General features: G+C 48.5%; 1 protein-coding gene and 1 long non-coding RNA gene across 19 annotated transcripts in view; one reads left to right on the plus strand and one right to left on the minus strand.

Annotated features, from left to right (window-relative positions):
- Positions 1–20,582, plus strand: part of Bcas3 (BCAS3 microtubule associated cell migration factor) — a 478,038-nt gene that overhangs the window by 435,938 nt on the left and 21,518 nt on the right. For 11 of the 13 annotated variants that reach the window (XM_040749387.1, XM_040749386.1, XM_040749389.1 and 8 more), the window contains one exon: positions 17,420–17,587. In XM_040749387.1, coding sequence (XP_040605321.1) covers positions 17,420–17,587 — 168 coding nt within the window. Of the gene's footprint in view, positions 1–17,419; positions 17,588–19,893; positions 19,952–20,582 lie in introns of those variants that run through there. The other 2 variants (XM_040749397.1, XM_040749398.1) reach the window with 2 other exon arrangements.
- The window catches only part of LOC110342176, a 52,914-nt gene that overhangs the window by 3,608 nt on the left and 28,724 nt on the right, over positions 1–20,582 (minus strand). For 3 of the 6 annotated variants that reach the window (XR_005878368.1, XR_005878367.1, XR_005878364.1), the window contains exons 2-5: positions 19,284–19,354; positions 11,342–11,502; positions 9,364–9,510; positions 5,983–6,128 (exon numbers count right to left, since the gene is read on the minus strand). This is a non-coding gene — a long non-coding RNA (uncharacterized LOC110342176). The remainder of the gene's footprint in view (positions 1–5,982; positions 6,129–9,363; positions 9,511–11,341; positions 11,503–19,283; positions 19,355–20,582) is intronic. The other 3 variants (XR_005878365.1, XR_002384180.2, XR_002384181.2) reach the window with 3 other exon arrangements.

A 20,582-nucleotide genomic window follows, 5' to 3' on the forward strand; every position in this document is an offset into this window, starting at 1 on the left:
ATGCTTACACATACACTCTTGGGACTCATATGTAAATGAAGCCTTTGTCTTTACTAGGCATAGAGATGTTTCAGAGAGCCGACTCCAAAGGCAAAGACAGGAGGATCTTTGTAGTCAATCTGGGCTACAGAATGGGTTCCAGAGCAGCCTGAACTTCAGGGTGAGGTGCTACCTCAAAAACTGATAAAAATAGGTAAACAAACAAACAGTTTGGAGGACCTGTGCCCTGTGTGTGAAACTGCAACTCATGAAATCCATATACTGCTATATGTTCTTAATAGTTGGGATAAATAATCCTCTGCAAACAACTGGTGTTTGAATCTTGTCCATCCAAAGATGCATAGAGGCATAAATTTTACTTAGTTTAATATATCAGAGAGACTGTACCCACTGAATAGAAAATTCAGGGATACACCCCTAAAGAGGCATAGGGATTTCTAGGAGCCAGGAATGGTGTTACATGTCTGTAACTCCTGCCCCTGGGAGGCTGAGGCAGGAGAATTGTGTATTGGAGGACAGCCTGGGTTATATAGTGAGATCTTCTAAGAACAAACTAACAGAGCCTAAGGAGCAGCTGGGCATTTCCTTGTGTACAGAGAGTCTGGAGTAGAGGGACAGGAGTACCAACCGAAGGCCACCCAGCTTCTGCAAGTAAAAACAGTCTGATGATACATGATAGTCTCCAAGGTTCGGCAGCAATTTAGACTCAGGAATAACTAGCAGTATTGGTCTCCTTTACGGTGGAGAAAGCAAGGGACCCAGGAGGCTTGTCTGCAAAAGGTCCCCTGCTAGGACACAGCAGAGCTGAGCTGAGTGCTGTGCTTTTCACTCTGGCCTGACTGAGGACTCTGCACAGCAGCAGGTCTGTGGCCTCATCACCAACACACCCTCCAAGGGTCCGCCTCCACCCTCGGTGGCTTCAAAAGCAAGGCCTGAGAAGGTGCCTGGTGAAGAGAAGCAGTTCCAGCCAGATTCAAGGAACCAAGCAGCTGCCATAAGCCCCGAGAGCAGGCTCCAAAGGCAGGACTGGGTTTTGGAAAGGGGATGTCCCCCCATTCTGCACCCTGAGAACAGGGACTCCTCCCAGGTCAGAGGATCCTAGGGCTGGTGCCAGCCAGACCTCCTAAAGTGCTGCAGAGAAGGAACTAATGGCTGGTCGAGGAAGGCTGGGTGAGGTTGAAGTTCACTGAGCCATTGGGTGGGCATTTCTACAGGACACTACTTTCGCATACTTTTTTTTTCCTCCCGCAGACTGAGGGATAGCAGGAAGCTCTTTTAGTAGCAGCTTTTCAACCCTGAAGGCATTTCTCAAACTCAAATAAAATACAGGGAGAAGTTAATTCCTTTGCCCAGCTGTTCCCCCTAATTCAAGGTTAGATGGCAGCTCTGTGTCAGATACAGTAACATGAGGCCTCCAGGCCCCTCCTGGGATTCCTCGATGCCCCTCTCCTTATGGATGAATCTGTTCTTCTTCTAAACCATGGCATACCTCAGATCCAGAGATAAAAAGACGCACCAACAGTCATTCTGGACTCACTATAAATCTGATCTTTGCCTAGATGTAGCAGAAACAAAATATGTTGCTTCCTCCTCATGGGAGGAACTGGCATTTTTTTTAACGAGGAAGGGGGGGCGAGGGGGGCTCTTCTGGCCTTTTTGAACTGGCCTCTTAGAGAGGGAAATGAATAACATCCTGATTGGCCTCCATGGAGTAGAAGTGAGGGGAAGCAGCTGGGGTGGGGTGGGGGGTGGACCAGGCTATGACCTAGGAATCTCTTTACCCACAGATGTCAAAATTGGCACACAGTGAGGCCATTGGGCCAAGGGGAAATCATAACCAGGTTCACCCAGTGGATTGGGCATTTTTCACACTTACTAATGAAGTGAGCTTTTTATAAGGGCCCCTCAACAGGCTTGTGTAGTGTTAAAATTGGGGTTACCAAGGCCTTTTCTCTAAACAAGCAAGCCTGGGAAGGAAGGAATAGAGATGGCAGGGGCCCAGGGGCCCGACCCTCCTATCCAAGGCCTATACAGAAGCACAAGGCTGGGAGCTCCCTAGTTTACCTAAAGAGAGTGTCAATTCAGGTCCCTGAAACCTGGGCTAAGTCTCGGCACTGAGGCTGGATGGACCCAATTGGACAAGCCCAGAGCATGTTGCTATGGGGAGCCTGAAGCTTAAGCCCCGAGCATAGGGAGTGGGGAGGAGGGGAAGGGAGACCCACTGAATGTCCAGTGTGGTGGACCCAGGGCTGCATTCAAGACAAGTGTGCCTGTCCTGCTTCTGTCACAGGCCATGTCCCATCCCCAACCTGGGCCTCAACTGCCTTGTTTAGCAGTCCTGAGAACTGGATAAACTCTAAGAGACCAACAGTTAGTAATTGCTTTAGGGGAAAGACAGGCTATGGTGGCAAAAGCCGGGACTTTCCAGCCTTAGTATGTGCTGGGTGCCCTGGAGCTACTATTTGTTTGTTTGTTTTCTGAAGACAGGTTCTCATGTAGCCCAGGCTGCCCTCAAAATCACCAGCTAACTAGGGATGACCTTGGACTTCTGATCCTCCTGCCCCTACCACCCAAGTGCTAGGATCACAGATTTGTGCCACCACACCCCATTTCTGTGATGGCTGGGGCTTAAGCCATAGGACTCTGTGCATGCTAGGCAAGCACTCCACTAACTGCTAAACTGCATAAGATCTTATGAGATGTGCAGTAAACCTGGGTAGGGTCTGAATGGTCCTCCCCTTCCCACCCCCAAGTTTTTTTAACATAATATCTCACTTTGTAGCCCAGGCTGGCCTCAAACACATGATCCTCCCCCATTTCTGCTTCTTACTACTAGAATTACAGATAATTTTCCACGTCTGGCTTGAAACTTGTCTAGCCAACCCCCAAGCACCACAGCCCCTCCTCAGTGGCTAGACCACACTCTGAGTAGTAAAGACATATAGTGCAACACTGTGCTTCTCCACGCTAGGCCCTGCCCCACCCCACCCTTCCCTGAGCGTCCCCAGGAAGGAGGTGGGAACTGGTGACAGCTTCCTTGTGTGGGGTCTCCCACCCGCTACCCCCTGGCATTGTGAGAACTCAGGGCACACGGGCCTGGGAAAGAGCTCTGTGAAGGGTGCAGCGGAGCATTGTCACCATTGTTACAGCGCCTATGCCTCGCTGCTCACCGTGTGTGTTCCTGAAGCTTCTCAGCTTTTCCCTACACCCTCCCTGGCTTCCATGCCCGGGTAGCTGAGTCAGCGTGACCAGCCAGAAAGCTTTGACATGTCAAGACAGGAAATGACAGTTCCCAGGTACTGGCTGATTCAGGTATGGAAGAGCCTGGGACACAGCTCATGTGATCAATTCAAGAAATCCCAGACTGAGCCCCATGCCACACCTCTGTGTGCCAAGTTGAAGAAATGAGGCTATCAAAGAAGTGCCTGAAAGACAAGGGCCCCGAGCAAGCACCCGTCAGTCATCCATCCACCCAGTGAGCCAACTTCTGCCTACCTCAAGTGGCCACTGGGAGCCTCACAGGTGGTTCCAGAACCTTAGCATGCTTGTCTGTGAAATGGAGCCCACAGCAGGGTCTTGCTGTGGAGGCAGCTGCTGTGGTCCCATAGACCAGGTGAAGTCCGGATATGAAAGTGTGGGAGGTGCCCTGAGCAGCATTGGCTCCAGGGCCCTCTCACCCACTCTGTTCCAGCTTTTTGCCCCAGTCACCCTAGCCCTAGGAAACTCCCCTCTGCAAACAGTGCTGCCTGTGGCTATCCCTGCACAGGCCCTGGCGCCACCCACTTGCAGGCTCAGAAGTAAAGCGCTGCTCTACTTACTGTACTGCACTTGATTAGTGAATAGCAGGTCAGGCCAGACCTTCGGCCAAAGCCCTCTGCCTCTCAGTGTCTGCTTCCCTTGTTGCTTGCTTGCTGGTTGGTTTTGAAATAAGATCTTTGGCCAAGACTAGCCTTAGACTCTCAAATTTCCATAAGCAGCCAAGGATGACCTTGAACTCTCATCTTCCTGCTCCCAGGTGCTAGGATTACAGGCATAGCCACTAAGTCTGTTTATGCTGGGCTGGGGATCAGTCTCTGGGCTTCATGCTTGCTAGGCAAGTGCCTCACCAGCTAAACGGCATTCCTAGCTCCAGGTCTGCTTCTGTTTTACCACTCAGAGTAAGAGCATTGATGGGTTCCGATTAGGGAAAGCTGACCACACTACAGACGAAAATAATGCTGGTTTGTAGTCCTAAGTATATGAGAGGCTGAGGCAGGAGGATCATTTGAGCCCAGGAGTTCCAAGGCTAGCCTGAGCAACAGACCATCTTTGTTTGTTTTTTTGAGACCGGGTCTCTCTACATAGTCCTGGATATCCTGGGACTCACTATATAGAGGATCAAAGGCATGTACCCTCATGCCAAGAACACCATGTTTTAAAAGTCTACAGTTAGGTAACTAAACAGTCCGCCACAGCCCCTTCAGCAGCATGGAGGACCTCCGGCTCCCTGCAGAACAGGTTCCTCTCTCCTTTTCACAAGCATGCCACAAGCTTACAGGAGAAAATGACTCTACTCCGTTTTGAGAGCCAGTTTGCCCACTCTCCCTCCCAGGCCTTTGAAAACCGTTCAGGTCAGGCAGCATCCAGGCCCTGCAAAGCCAGGCCTGTAGACAACCTGAGGAGTTGAGAGTTGTCGGAGAAGAGGGTCAGGCATCAAACATACTCCTAAAGGACAAGCCGCCAGTGTCTGTGGGTGCTGGTTACACACTGATTTTTTTTTTTTTACGTTTGATTTGGGGGAGTAGCAGATGTCACAGTGTGCTTATGTAGAGGTCAGTCTTCTCCTTCTACATATGGGCCCCAGGCATTAGGTCAGGCTTGGCAGCAAGCACCTTAGCTGCTGAGCCATCGTACCGGCCCGATTACTGATTTTTGAACGTCTTTCTTGAGTAGTGGAAACAAGGCTTCTTGGCCCCCAGTTTGACTTCAGAGTTCTCAGCTGGACACTTCACATGGGCTTTGCAGTGGAGGACAGAAACCACACTCCCACTGCCCAACTGAAAGGACCACCTAACTCAGGAATGGAGGGCTAGGGGATCGGCTCAGTGGGAGGCACTTGCTGCCAAATGAGGCTGTGTCAAACTGAATCCAATCACAAGTCTCACTGGGGAAAAAGTACTGGTGTTGACTGTAGGAGCACCGAGTCGGAACCCCTGGCCATAAACTCACGCTGTCATCGTTTACCTCTCTCTGCCTCCATTCTTTGATCTATAAGTTGGAGGTCACAGCATCATCCTGAGTTGTAGGTGTCCTTTGAATGGGATAGTGTCTACATAAAGAAGCTACCTGTGTCTGTCAGTCCCACACAGGCTTAGCAAATGCCTATTCTTTTCCTTTCTTGATATCCCTCTGATCTCAGACCTCAACTGTGAAGTTTTCCTATCCATGGAATGCTAACTTCCTGAATCTGTGCAGCAAAGCTTTGCTGTAGGAACCTGTGACAAGGTGCCTGGTGGACACTGGCCCTCCACCTCAGCAGCGGATCAGATCAACAAGGAAAATAGCTCTCCTGTTCTCCGCAGCCCAGGACTGAGTGCAGAGCCAGTGGGAACTATCTCTGTTGGGGCTCTAATGGTTTCTAGTCTCAGACCCACAGGGGCTCTGCCTGGTGACCTAGTGGTGTGTATGGGGCCCAAGCATTCCTGGGTGGTCATCAAAGACTGTTTCCCTGGTAGCTGTGCCCTGTTTGTTGAGAGGATTGGGGCAGGAGGCACACAAGTAAATGGCTTCTCAAAGAGACTCCTTCCAGAGTCGTTCTTCTGGCCCTTTCTGATCTGGCATAGGAATCTGCACAGAGGTAGAACCGTTTCTTCAGTGCAAGTTGGATCACATTCCTGACACACTTTAAAGAGAAATAATGTGTGTACACACGGGTGAGTCAACATCGCGTGCAGCCAGCCGTGGCCACTGGGAGAAGTGTCAGCCGCAGAGCTTCGAGCTCACCTGCCCCCTACTGAGTCAGGCCTTGTGCAGGCACTGCCAGGGAGGCCACTGAGCAGGTCCAGGCCCTCTTCACATGCTTCAGCAGCTTCCTGATCTGTTTTCAAGCCACTTTTCTCTTCGACAATTTTCTCCCTGGTTACAAAAAGCTACAGAAAACACATGTAAAATGGTAGGAAATAAATAACAGACGTGTCTCATATAATCCAGCTTACCTAGAGACAGTCATGTTTAATGTTTTGTCCTAAGTTTCTATTATTTGTTAATTTAATTTGTTTCTAGAACTAGGTGTGTGTGTGTGTGTGCGCGCACACACGTGCGTGCGTGCGTGTACATGCGTGTAGGTACTGAGAATTGAACCTGTGTTCTCTAGAAGAGCAGCCAGTGAGTTCCAGCATATCTAGGGCTGCATAGTGAGACCCTGTTTCAAAAGGAGGTGGTGGGGGCTGGTGGCATTGATTAATCCCAGCATTGGGGAGGCAAAGGCAGATGGATCTCTGTGAGTTCAAGGCCAGCCTGGTCTACAGAGAGAGTTCCAGGACAACCAGGACAGTTGCACAGAGAAACTCTGTCTCAAAAAACCAAAATAAAACAAAGTGGGGGGGGCTGGAATTCCTGTCCCCACCCTCAGGTGTTGGGGACCATTGGTACAAGAGAAGTAACCTTCATTAGAGCCACTCTACCCTCTTGAGCCCCAGAAGATAGCCTCAGTGAAGTGGGGTACACAAACCCACCGTGTGCTCTAACTCCCCACCCAAGGCTTCTGCTGTGCCCCTCACACATCAACAGATCTTCCTCAATGGTGGGGTTTCCAGGCCAGGGGCTGACGTGCCCACTGCCTGCCTCAAGACTGTTCCTCAAGCTACTTTTCTCACCCGAGAGCCCCCCACACTCCCTTTACTTCCCAGGATTTCCACAGGATGCTCCCCCAACACAGCTGCTCACGAAGCCATGAAGTCATTTTCTTTGTGGGCCCTATACCTAGTTCACAAGGTACTTGTCTAAACACAGCATTATAACAAAGTTCAGTTAATAGTTTAATTGATGTTCAGGACAGCCAGAGATCTACAGAGAAACCCTGTCTCGAAAACAACAACAAAACAAAGTTGAATTGATTTTGGCTTACAGTTTATGAATGGGAGCCTCTCCTTTTTACAGATGGGAACAATAGCTCGAGGGTGGTGTCACTGCAGAGGGTTTTGTAAGTTGGCAAGGAGACAACAGTGGGGAAGCTGGTTGGTGACCATGGAGTAGCTAAAGGCTCCTTTATTTTCTTTTAAGGATTAAAAGATTGTTTCATCAAGGTCATATGGATTATTACGCTGACTCAAGCAGATTGGAGTGTTCTGTTTTCAGGAAAAACTCGTCTGCTTTGAGATCTGTCTACTTTCCTACAGTCGGTTTAATCGTGTGCCATTTGTCATGAGTGGCACCATTTGATGTACTCTGCTCTTTCCAGGGCTTGGTGCAAGATCTCAGTTCATAACAATGGCCTCCCAACGTTTTCTCTTTCTTCATTCTTACACTATCTGATCATTCATTCACATTAGCCCTTTAGTTCCAGAAGCAGGTAGGTGTCTGAGTTTGAGACCAGCCTGGTTTACATAGTGAGTTCCAAACTGAGCAGGGCTTCATAGTGAGACCCTGTCTCAGAATAGAACAAAACACAAGAGAAAAGTATACTCTTGTATTTCTAGAAGGGTCATGTTCCTTCCCAAGTCCCAGAGGAGAACCCTGCCTTGCCTCTTCTAGCTTCTGGTGGCTACTGATGTCCCTCTATCTGTCTCTCTATGGTCACCTTCCCTCTGTATCTGTGATCTCCCTCTTTCTCTTATAAAGACAACAGCCCTAAATCCAGCGTGATCTTGAAACCCTTCTTTCTTGTTAGTCTTTGTGTGTCAGAGGGTGTGTGTGTGTAAGTGTAAGTGTAAGCAGTTCCAAGCTACAACACACTTGTAGCAGTCAGAGGACAACCTCAGATGTCAGTCCTCACATGCCATTGTGTTTGAGACTGGGCCTTTCATTGCTTGCCAGACTACCTGGCCCGTGAGCCTTCTGGCATTTCCTGTCTCTGTCTCCTTTTTCTTGTGTAGGAGTGCTGGGATTACAAAGGCATGCAGCTCGGATCTTTACATTTGTATGGCAGTTGTTCTGCCCACTGAGCAAAGACTTTCTAAATGAGGTCATGTTTGGAGTCTGCGACTGAACATGTGTCTGCCAAGGGGAATGTGGGACACTGGAGTAGGCAAGGTTACAAGGTCACCAGCGGGGGAATAACTTCCCCCAGGTTACAAAGTGAGAAAGTAACAGGAATTGTCATTTGAACCCAGGTCTTCAACTTATCATGTGCCTTTAAAAAAAAAGATTGCTGTCCTGTTGCTGCTTGGTTATATTATCTGCTTTGTAGGAAATGAGATTTGGTAGCTATTACCCTAAGTTAGCTCAGACATCATCTCACTGTTGCTCCGTTAGTATATTATTGACAGTGACATTGAAGCCATTAGTGCCAATGGGAATCCCTTAGGTGGGAGTCACTCCCTTATGTCTGATATGGTGATACCCACAGGGACAGATGGCCTTGCCTATAGTAACAAAGAAAGTTGCGGGCAGAGTTCTGATTATAACATCTTGACTCATAATCTCTCTTCTAATTTTAACATGTGCATTGTCACTGATGTTGCACATTATAAAAGTAGTCTCAATGTCCTAGTGACCCATTTGTGTTAAGTCACCATGAAATGCTTAGTGCCTTTGGCACTGTTCAACAATTCCCCTGTTAATGTCCCATTGTTTAATTCAGCCCCACCCCACCCCATACCCTGACCATACATGGCAGGCCTGTCCAAGAGTCTGACCAGCGACTTGTCCTTTCTCATGGTGGCTCTAAGGGCCTTTGAAAACAGGAAGATGTGTCACCATCACACCTGGCAGTGAGTGTCTCCTGACATTCAGGGTTAGTGCAGGTGTTTCTTTACCATGATAGTATTTTTGTTTGTTTATTTGCTTGTTTTTCTTTCTCTTTTCTTCACTTCCAAATCTGGAAGACTAGGTCTTTCCAAAGTAACCTCATGGCCATAGCCCAAACTTCACACAGCCAAGTATTGCATATGGGACTACCATGGTTTAATGATTGTCATAAATCATTAAGTAATCTGAGTTAAAATAGATGTGTGTTATACATACAAACATAGGAGTCATAACAGAAAGCTGGAGTCAGGCGGAGCCCCTTGGCTATGTAACACGTCTGTCTGGGGGTGTGGATCATACAGTGATCTGTCATGTATTGAGCGGGTAGATTCTGAAAAACGTGTCTATCATCTGGTGAATTGTATGACCATCCTAAGTCTACTTGTAAAAATTAAATAGCATATATAAACCACTCACTTGATGTTGTCTCTGCCCGCCCCTTCTTTGTCTTTTTGGCTGGCAGGATTTTGCTATGTAGTCCAGACAGGCCTGGAAGGCATAGTGATCCTCTGGCTTCCACCACTCAAGTACAGGGATTGCAGGCATGCAGTGCTGCTGATGTCTCTTAGAATAAGAGATACAGTAAACGCAAACTATGGGAAACTGCTGCATGCAGAACCCAGCATAGCTGGACAGTCAACTTTTTTATAAGTAAAGGGAATATGCTCTCTAAGGTAGCAATGATACATAAAATAGTAACAGCTGATGATTGTCACTACTAAGTATCGCACTGCACATAACTGTGAGTACTATTTTTAACCATTTTTCCCCTTGCTGTATCTTCATTGTGCATGGTACTGGGTTACATAAGGACATTTTCATACATGTATATAATACACTTTGAGCATGTCTCACCCACCACCCTTTTCATTCTTTTGAGGAAGGGTCTATTCTTTTTATATAATATACTTTTTATTATATATTTAAATTAGAAACAAGCTTGCTTCCCATGTCAGTCCCAGCTCACTCTCCTTCCCCTCGAGAAAGGGTCTATTCTTTCTTCTTCTTTTTTTTTTTTTTTTTTTGAGACAGGGTCTGTTTTAAAGCCTTGATTAGCCAAGAAGTCATAGCAGTCCTCCTGCTTCAGCTTCCTGGATGCTGGTTTTATAGGCATGAGCTTCCATCATGCTTCTGTATAACTGAAAGCGTAACGGATGTGTTTTCACTGACATCCCCACAGACCTGTACATGATGCATTGGACTGTGGGGATGGTTTTGATGTCACTTGGTGATGTACTGTGCAGTTCCTTTAACTCATGGACCACCATCTCCTATGTAGATCAAAACACTGTTGTGCAGCATGCAAATGAAGTTAAGTCAAGAGGAAAAGACGAAATCATCATATCCTCTCATCCTACCTACCTTCTAACATGAGCCAATCTGTCATAAATAACACTGTAGGCAGAGTTTTTTGTCAGGACTGCCAATCAGCTGCTCCAAAATAACTACACAGAGACTTAATATTAATTATAAATGCTCTGTGGATAGCTTAGGCCCGGGAATAACTAGCTCTTACAACTTAAATTAACCCGTATTCCTTATCTTCACTTTATCATGTGGCAGTACCTTTTTTCAGCATGGCATGTTAATCTTGCTTCTCTCCGCATCTCCTAGTGACTCTGCCTTCTACCCTGAACTCTTTTTTTTTTTTGTCTGAAAATCCTGCCTAACCTCTGCCTGTCCAGCTATTGGCCAGTCAATTCTTTTATTAACAATGAGAGTAATACATATTTACAGTGTACAAATATTGTTCCACAGCATAACATACTACGGACATGTTAGAAATGTGCTTGGGGACACAACCCAACTAGTAATCAAGGTTCTCTGGCAAAATAGAACCAATGGGAGTTTACATAGGCAGGCACGCAGGCGGACAGACAAAACTTATTATGGGAATTAATTTATGATTATGGAGTCTGGGGAGTTCATTGTTACTCAGGAAAGTCTGCAAGTCCAAAAGCCTGAGGACCAGAAACACCGAGTTCTAAAGGCAAGAGAAGACACTAGGCCAGCTCACAGAGAGCACATGTTCTCTTCTTCCACTTTGTATCAGACTCAGGTCCTTGGTGGGACAGTGCCCACACATATTGGTGAGGGAGGGACATCTTGCTCCTGGCTCACAGAAACAATGAGAATGCTTTACAGGTACTGGACATCCTATAGCCTGGTCAGGTTAACACGTAAAACTGGCCAGTGTGCCAGGTGAAGCTAGCATCCTCGGCTGTGCTCACGATAACTTAACCTGCAGAGTAGAGAATGGCATGTTCCCCACAGCACAGGGCTTCAGCACAATTCAGTGAAGTCTGTCTGGTGAGTGAGGCAGGGAGGCTTTCGGGGCTCCCTGCATGTGGCTAGGCCCTTAATTGTCATGCCATCTTTATTGCAGTGAACTTACCTGGAAGGGCACATGTCTTAAGGAGCATTGTCTATTCCATAGGGTGCGTGTCTCAAGGAGCATTGTCTATTCCAGATTCTGTGTTTGGTGTGTGGTCTTTCTCTCTGGTGGCTAGAATCTTTCCACAGCAGCTTTTCAACAAACTTCAATCCTGGATGAATCTAATTGACACAAATAGCAAGAGAGTAGTTAGATAAAATTAGCAAAAAGGAGAATCTCATCTGCCCCACTCACTTCTACCCAGGGCCTCCTGGCCGCTTTGACAGTAGTACATAAAGGCAGAACATGTGTTCTGCACTGGTTACCCAAACTGCCAGCATTCCAGATGCCACAGCATACCTTTAGTGAGTTTGTGAAACCCAAGAACCTGGGAAGAGTGACTTTCCCAGGATTCCAAGCAAGGAGTCGGGATTCAGGAAGCCCACCTGAAGGCACTCCCTGGGCCACCCCTGGCCCCACAGGCTCGGTTCTGTCCAAATCCCAGAGTCTGCAACTCTAACTGCGCTGAAAGCAGTAGAGGGAGACCGCTGTGGCTTTCTGGTCACTTGCCATCTTATCCCTTCCTCCTTCTTTTTAATATTAGTTCTGTTTTCTGCCTATCCTGGCCCTAGATGCTCAGGCTCTGGCACTCAGTCCAGAGGCTGTTGACTGAAATGACTGTCATCTTTCTCAGGTGAGCATGACCGATGAAGTCTGGACTCCTTCAACTCTAGAGGAATCCAAATCCTCAGCAACTTCCAAACTAACAGGAAGGCGGAGCATGTGAACAGCATGGGGTGTGGATGGGGATGATCTATAGGGTCCCCAGATTAGCCTGAGTCCACATGCTTCAATCCACCCCTAAACACTCTGAAATTACTTGTATAATTTTCGGTGTGTAAACATACTGCTTTTTCCCTTATGTAGGGCCTTATATAATTCATCCCAGCCCTACATATCTCTCTCTCTCTCTCTCTCTCTCTCTCTCTCTCTCTCTCTCTCTCTCTCTCTCTCTCTCTCTCTCTCTCTCTCTCTCTCTCTCTCTCTCTCTCTCTGTATGGGGGGGTGTTGAATATAAAGCATCAAGCAAGCTGGGAAAACACCCTGTCACTGAAATGTACCTTCAGACCCAATCATACACTTTTATTGGTAAATTCATAGCTTTCACCAGCTCCGTTGCAAAAGATAAAGTCACTGTCAGAGTCTGGGAGTTTGTGTTTATTGCCCTTGGGTAGTTTCCTTGAGCAGATCAGACTTGAACTCATCCTTAGAAAATGAGATTTAGACAATAACGGGGTAGGAGGCAACCCTAGAGGGAAGAGTTCCCAAAAAAAGACCAGTTAAAACCAGTCACCTTTTGTCTTTCTAGCTCAGATGTTAGTAGCTGCTGCATCCCAGAGTTTTGTGAACTCAGCGCCTTTCCCCCTCGCGGTCTTTCCTCATTCCTCCGAAGAAGCCTTGACTCATATCAGAGTGGACACTAATCAATATTTGATGAATGTGTGAGTCAGATGGAGCAGCTGGCATGAGAGGACCTTGTAAACATCTTCAGCAGCAGGCCCTGGTTGCTAAGCACGTGTTCCCTGGGCTCTGCAAATAGCCTGCTCTAGGTGAGCAGTTTCTGGCCTCCTGAAACAGTCCTGTCTCCATAATGGGACACAAACATTCCCTGTTTGAGGGAGTGTCTCTTGGCCAGTCAAATGAAGGGTAGCTGTTCTGTCAACACTGACAAGATAGGCAGTTCCTAAGTGCACGAAGTGACCTCGTCCTCCAAGGGCTTAGCCTCTCCACCCAGTGCTTGCTGATCCCTGCGTTCCTGGTGCCCTGCTCTCACTCGAGCATGGGAGCCTCCTCGGGGCCTCCGCTTAGCAGGCTGAGGGAGGCAGGTACCTCTCTGCGTCTCAGGGCAATGGTGAGGAAAAGGGCCCCTTTGCTGAGCACACTTGGGGTCTCTAGTAGCCTGCCCACAGCTTCTTAGCTGTGCCCTTGCTGAGACACTGGAGCTATTGGTTTGTGTTCTGAGTGCCACCAAGTTGACAGGGTGAATCATCATTGTGACTACACTACCACAAGGAACATGGCCTGGTTTGGGGTGGGCAGGCTTTTGAAAGGCATTGGTGGAAGGTGACAGGCATTCTCAACACACATTAGGGTAGACAGAGGTGATTTTTACATATGCATGTTCTCCACAGCAGGTGCCACTGAAGGAAGCACCATGGGAGCTAACAGGGTGAGCTCCACACTAAGAATCAAGAGACATGTTCCAGGTCTGTCATTTATAGACTCCAGATGGGTCGCTCAAGCTCCCCATGTTTCAACTCCCCTACATGAAGGCCATACCCATACTACAATTCGGGACCATTGTGATGGCCAAAATGTATGGTGTCACCTCCAGGGGCAAAAGGCCACTTACTTGGCCTTATTGTCATCATCAAGATAGTTCTTATTGCCCAGGTGTTGGTGGCGCACTCCTTTAATCCCAGCACTTGGGAGGCAGAAGCAGGCAGATCTCTGTGAGTTCAAGTCCAGCCTGGTCTACAGAGCGAGTTCCAGGACAACAGCCTCCAAAACAAAACAGAGAAACCCTGTCTCGAAAAACAAAAAAAAAAACAAAAAACAAAAAAAAAAAAAAAAAGAAGAAAGAAAGAAAGAAAAAAATAGTTCTTATTACTATTACTTTCAGTGCCAGGACTCAAACCCAGGGCCTCCTGCATGCCTTGCAGCAACTCTACCACTGGTCCACCCCATGGTAGTAACATGTCCACAAACACCCCTGTTAGGCGCAGAGCACTCACGTGCCAGGTGCTTTCTTTTACCTAGCTCAGTCCCCATGGAGGCTCTGAGGTTGCGTGAGTTGTGGTGGGTGAGGGTCTAAGGCTCCTGCCTTGGTTTAGTGTGTGTGTTTTAACCCAGAACGGTTTCTGGTCTCCACTCTTAACACCCACTCATGATTCTTTTCACCTATTACTTTGTCCCTTCATATATTATGTACTAGTTGGGCATGGTGACACATATCTGTCTATACCAACAAGAGGCTGAGGCAGGAAGGTTGCCAGGGGAAGACAAGCCTGGGTTCCATAGAAGGAGCCTATCTCAAAAACAAGACCGTCTGTGGCTGCACCCTCCACCCCAAACCTTTCTTGTTTGTTCCATTTCTTACTCAAACTCCTCTTGCTACAACTTCTGATTTCTTTTCATTCTCCCTGACTTGACTTCAGTCCTTTTGTCCCTGTTTCCTATTTCCTGTCCTGACCTCTAAACACGATATACCCACACCCTTTTAGTGGCAGGCACTCTGCTCTTGTGACATGAGAGTGGTCACTCCATTCCCAGGTTTCCAGGCTCTAAAATAAAGCTAAGTAAATAGAGAAAAGGTGACCACCTTTTCTTCTGTTGTCACTAAGCTTAGGTGCCCCAGGCTGGTTCTTTGGAACAACAGTGAGGATGTGGCCCTGGATCCTCTCTTGTGAACATACAGGAGCTCAGCCTTCAGCAGGAAACCTTGTTAAGTGTCTTGGTTCCTTGAGACAGGAGCAGAGACTAGCTTACCCATCAGTTCCCAAGGGTCATGGCTGCCACCTCAAACATGGACAAAGCTTAGTTAGAGGCACCTTCCCAACATTACTAATAGGAATAGATCTGCAAGCTTAGCTTCTGTCCTTAGTTGGGTGTTCTTGGGGACACACTCCTGGGAACTGTTGCTAACATTGGAGTGTCAGCTGTGGCCCTGGCTCATGCTAGTACATGGTTTTAGTTCAGCTTAGGCTCTTTAAGAATCAGGGGCACTCATTTCCCCACCCCCGACTTCCGTTGCCTGGTTCCCCAGACCCCCATCCTAACCCTGTTCAGTGGAGGGCAGCTCTCCATGCTGAGGCCCCACCTGATAAACTGATTGCAAGGACCACACTCTCAAGGCAGGCTCCTTCCTGGGGGGGGGGGGGGTGCCTCTGGAGATGCTGTCTGCTCTCCCTGTGCAGGAACCTACCTCACAATTAGGTGAGAAATAAATCAAAGCCAAAGTTGCCTGATGAAATTCAGGAGCCAGCAGTGACCCTTGCCACACATATAAATCCCAGCCGGCCAGCCAGGGGCCTTTGTCTGGTCAGAGAGTTCAGGATTATCAGGCCCACTTTGCTGATGTATGGAGGCACCGGCTGCCGGAGTGTTTACTAACGGTTATCACCTCTGTGCTGGGGCTGTTATCACAGGCAGGGCCGCCCGCCGGGGCCGGGGCTCGCACCCTCTCTATTACCACCTGTCAGTGGCAGCGAGTGTGCACTGACACTGCCCAGTCCTGCCCCCCCGAGGAAAGATAGTTTCTGACAGCTGATCAAAGGGGCGAAACAAGACCTGATAAAGAGTGTGTGTTTCATGTACTTTTAACTTTGGGGAAACATCGGCATTTGCATTTTTTTCCTGGTCCTCCTGGAACTGGCAGGAACCAAGCCCAATAAATGTAGTGGATTCGGTTACCTAATCGAGAGGGAAATGGTATGTGCTTAAAGCAACAGACCATGGCCATAATCTCTTTCCAAGAATGGCTGGATGAAATAAGCCTTCTCAGTGAACTTGCTGTGGAATAAAGTCGAGTCACTTGAATTCAGACTTTGAAGTGATCTTGCGCGTAACATCTAATCTTGGCATTCAGCAGAACGCAGTGTACTTTCTGGACCTCGGGAGCAGGTTTGGATTAAGGAAGGATCCTTGCTGAAGATGCTATCACCCAGCTGTATCACTCACATCCCTGAAACAGTACCCCTCACATGCCCATGCCCCTGACGGCTGGGAGCCGATCTGCAGTGAGGGAGAACGAGTTCCAGACCGAGGCATCAGCACATCTGAGTCCTGGCACCAAGTCTGTCACAGCCTGCTGTTTATTCTAAGCCCTTGACCTCGCTAAGCCCCGGCTGTAAATGAGGCTGGGTTTAGGTTATAGAATACAGTGGTTCTGGGAGCTTTTTGTTGTTAAGTTTAGACTACATAACCCTCCCCACTTATTAAATCTTTGTGGTGTGTGTGTGTGTGTGTGTGTGTGTGTGTGTGTGTGCCACAGTGAGTGTGTATCGGGATCAGAGGACAGTCTTGAGTGTCAGTGGAGTGGGGGGGGTCAGAGGACAGTCTTGAGTGTCAGTGGGGTGTATAGTGGGGTGTGGGGGGTCAGAGGATAGTCTTGAGTGTCAGTGGGGTGTATAGTGGGGTGTGGGGGTCAGAGGACAGTCTTGAGTGTCAGTGGGGTGTATAGTGGGGTGTATAGTGGGGTGTATAGTGGGGTGTAAAGTGGAGTGTATAGTGGGGTGTGGGGGTCAGAGGGCAGTCTTGAGTGTCAGTCTTCACCTTCCACCTTGCTGTTGTTAACCACAGTGTACACCAGGCTAGCCCGCCCGTGAGCTTCTAGAAACGATCCTGTCTGTCTCTCATATCACCATAGGAACACTGGGATTATAGATGCTTCCGCTACTGCACCCAGCTTTCCCTGGGTTCTGGAGATCTAAACTTGGGACCTCATATGTGTTCAAGGGCTATAGTCACTGAGCCATCTCCCCAGACCGCCTTTTACTTTAGACAGTGTCTCATGTAGTTGGGGCTGGCCTCAAACTCATTGTGTAGCTGAGGACAACCTTGGACTTCTGATCCTCCTGCCTCTACCTCCCAGGTGCTAGGATCACAGGCGTGTGCCACCAGGTTTCTTAATTTGGTGCTAGGGATAGTACCCAGTCGCATGTGTGCCAGGAAAGCTACACCTCACTTGAACCACTCCTGAGTTTGTAGGTGGAGAGTGATTATGTCAGGGAACAGCAGAATTGTTTGAGATGAACCTGGGAAGGGGTTGCTCTCTGAAATCTCAGAAGACCAGAGGGAAGCCTGTCACACTTCAGAGACTGTTTTCACTCCAGGTACCTCGGCGATGTCCCCGTCATTCATGGGAGTGTGCTGTCTGATCCAGGGGCATGAGCTACCGTACTCAGCCTTACACATTCCTGTTCCCAGATGACCCATTCTTCACTCTTGGCATGACAGGCCATGGGTGGTGGGTAGACAGAGAACAGCCTGCCCTCTGAAGGCGTGGACTCAACATCTTATGTCCCATATGTGTCACAGGTACCTTTGACCGGAGCGTGACCCTGCTGGAGGTGTGTGGGAGCTGGCCTGAGGGCTTTGGGCTGCGGCACATGTCCTCCATTGAGCACACAGAGGAGGGCCTCAGGGAACGGCTCGCAGATGCCATGGCCGAGTCACCAAGCCGAGATGTTGTAGGATCTGGAACAGGTAAAGGTGTCAACAGACTTCTAGCCTGACTTGGTTGTGACTGGTGCCTGTGGGGTTGAGCTGGGGGGAGAGGGTATGTTTTAACCATTTGTTTCCATGGTTTAGCATTCTGAGTGCTACCCATTACAGAAGCCTGTGACACTGGAAAGTCCTGTGGGAAAGAGGGTTCCCAGCAGAACCGCCTCTCCCCCTGGAGCAACACTCAAAAATACCCTGAAAATTACAATTGTAGATCTGGGACTCTAGCTCAGCATCAGAGTCATTGATTGGCCTGCATGATCCCTAACTATGAAAGAAAGAGACAGACAGACAGACAGTCACAAAAACAAAAACACCTGAGGGGAAGGAAGGCATAAGTAGTAGCATACCTTCCCCTTCGTGTTCCAGTCTCTGGGGACTGGGACCTGCCAGCAAGGTGGCAGAGCTAGCTCAAGCATAACCCTGCCCCCGACACACACAGCTTTGCTTTACATGTGTCTTTCACCCCAGACTAGTATCTGTGAGAGTCCAGTATTTTCCAAAATGGCTTCCTGTGTCCATATGGCAATTTTAAGATATCCTTTGGCTAGAAGGGAACCCTACCCCCATAAGAATGCGTGCACACACACACACACACACACACACACACACACACACACACACACACACACAGTGAGTCATCCCATTTCCATCCTGCTGTAATTCGGGTTTCCTGTGCCTCTCCTGTCTCTAAAACACTTCTTTCTTCTTTTCTTTCTCTCTCTCCACTGTTACTAATGTTCCAGCCCTGTGTTAACACCCACCCACCAGGCTCTGTCCCGGTTTGCTGATTCCCTGATTTCAGGCCTGCCATCTCTTTCTCTCCTCTAAGAACATCATCTCCCATGTGACCTGTCCCATCCCTGTCCCACTCTACAGTAAAGAGATGCTTAGAATCCCTGGGATGGGTGAAAGTGGCATGCCTGCTGTTCAATGGGCTCTGGGGCCTTCGGGTATTAGGTTCAGCAGTGAGGCTCCCATCCCTATATCTCTGAGCTAGTTCTGCTCCTTTACTAAGAGGGCAGAGGTGTAGCACCTCTGCAACTTAGTGGCCCCTGCCTAGGTAGTCACTGTCACCTGCAGAGGGCAGTGGATGGGTGGGAGGAGTTAAGCGAGGGAGAAGGAGCACCTATCAGGCCCTAGATGGCAGCTGTCTCAGAGGCCTGGCCTACTCTGACCACCATCATCCCTGGAAGGAAAGGAGATATGGACCTCCAAAGCTGCAGCAGACTCTACCCCTGCACCAGGCACACACATGCATGGACCATCTGCATCCTCGCATCCCAAAAGCATAGTAATCCATCCCTCTACATCCAGTGCCAGTGCAGGCTCCCTGGGAGCCTTGGCCCCTGTCAGGACCCCTGGCCAGCCATGGTTCTGTGAATCAGAGCCTGTGTCCCTGAGCTCATCCCTAGGAGCCTCCCTCTTCTGAGGGCTAGGAGCCCCTGGAATGGCCTCATCGGCCGTCACCTTCTTCAAAGCCTCGGGGACACCTCAGCATCGCCGGGTGGGCAGTTCAGCAGGGAGATTTAGTCTCAGAAAGTAACCTGAGCATAGCTGGCAATGGCCCATATGCCACACAGCTGAGGGACCCAGCAGAGCTTGTGTTCTTAGTAAGCAGGCTTGTGAAATTAAAAAGAAGTTAAGGAAAAAGAAAGAAGAAATTAAAAGGGCATACCCCACAGGTCAAAACCGTAGCTCCATCCCCTTTTTCTTCTCCAGCAATAGGGTTCCATTTTCTTCCTCAAACTGTCAAAAAACAGAGTTCCATTAGTTTTCTTTGGCCACAGTAGATGAATGGCTGTTTTGATTTGCTTTAATTTGCCTCCATTTTTCCAGGTCTGTAAGCAAATCAAATAGAAATTAACCAGTTTCCTTCTCTGGGGCTGAGAGGCACTATCCATTTTTTTTTTCTAGCTAATATGTCCACCTGCTAGTATGACAGAGGCCTGGCCAGGGTGACCAGGGAAGGACAGTGCCTTTAGATGAGAATTTCCAGCAAGTCTCTGTGCCCGTAACACCTCCCTCTTCTCTTTCCAGCTCTCCTTGTCTTGGTGACTCATGGACACACAGATAGGGTAGTACTGAGTGTTTGCTCTGGTGCATTAGATAAGTCAGGGCCTCAGGGGCTTCCCAGGCACCTTCATGTTGCTGTCTCCTTATCAGCTTGTGCTGAGGCCATCACAGAATTTGCTCTCCAGACCCCTGACACAGAGGCCCTTCTATCGTGTTAACACTATTAATGGTGGGTTGGCTAGCACCAGGTATATAAATTGTTTAACAATCAGCTCTCCACAGTTAAACACTGAACTGAACAGAACTGAACTGAACTGAACTGAACTGAACTGAACCCAAGGAACCCAGTGACAGAGAGAGAGGAGCGAAGAGCAAATTGGCAAAGAATGGGCTGGCAAACCCAGCAGAGACAGCTGATCCGAACAGGGGAAAGCTCTTGGACCCCAGACTGACAGCTGGGAGGCCAGCATGGGACTGATCCAGACCCCCTGAATGTGAGAGTCAGTGAGGAGGCCTGGGCAACCTATGGGGCCCTGGGCAGTGGACCAGTGTTTATCCCTGGAATATCAAACAGACATCGTGTGTCCATAGCACAAAGAGGGATGCTCTCTCAGCCTGGACTCTTAGGGGGAGTGCCTGGACCCTACCCTGAGTGAAATGACAGATTCTAGATATCCCCTATGTGGAAAGAATTGGGGATAGGGTGGGAGGCTGGGGGGGATGGTGGGGGGGGTGCGGGAGGAGGGCAGGGAAAGGGAACTGGGATTGACATGTAAAACAAGCTATTTAAAATTAAAATAAAAAAAAACCAATCAGCTCTCCAAAGGGAAGCAAAAAAACAACCCTCCCACACACAAACAGTTCCCTGACTATCAGTAGTGTGAAAACTCCCATTATCATTGTTTATTACAAACTATCAGCCTGTTGTCAGATAGGTCATTGGGTGCTTAAAAACATAACA

Source organism: Mesocricetus auratus, unplaced genomic scaffold (assembly GCF_017639785.1).
Source record: "Mesocricetus auratus isolate SY011 unplaced genomic scaffold, BCM_Maur_2.0 Super-Scaffold_100007, whole genome shotgun sequence".
In the NCBI taxonomy this organism is placed as follows: domain Eukaryota; kingdom Metazoa; phylum Chordata; class Mammalia; order Rodentia; family Cricetidae; genus Mesocricetus; species Mesocricetus auratus.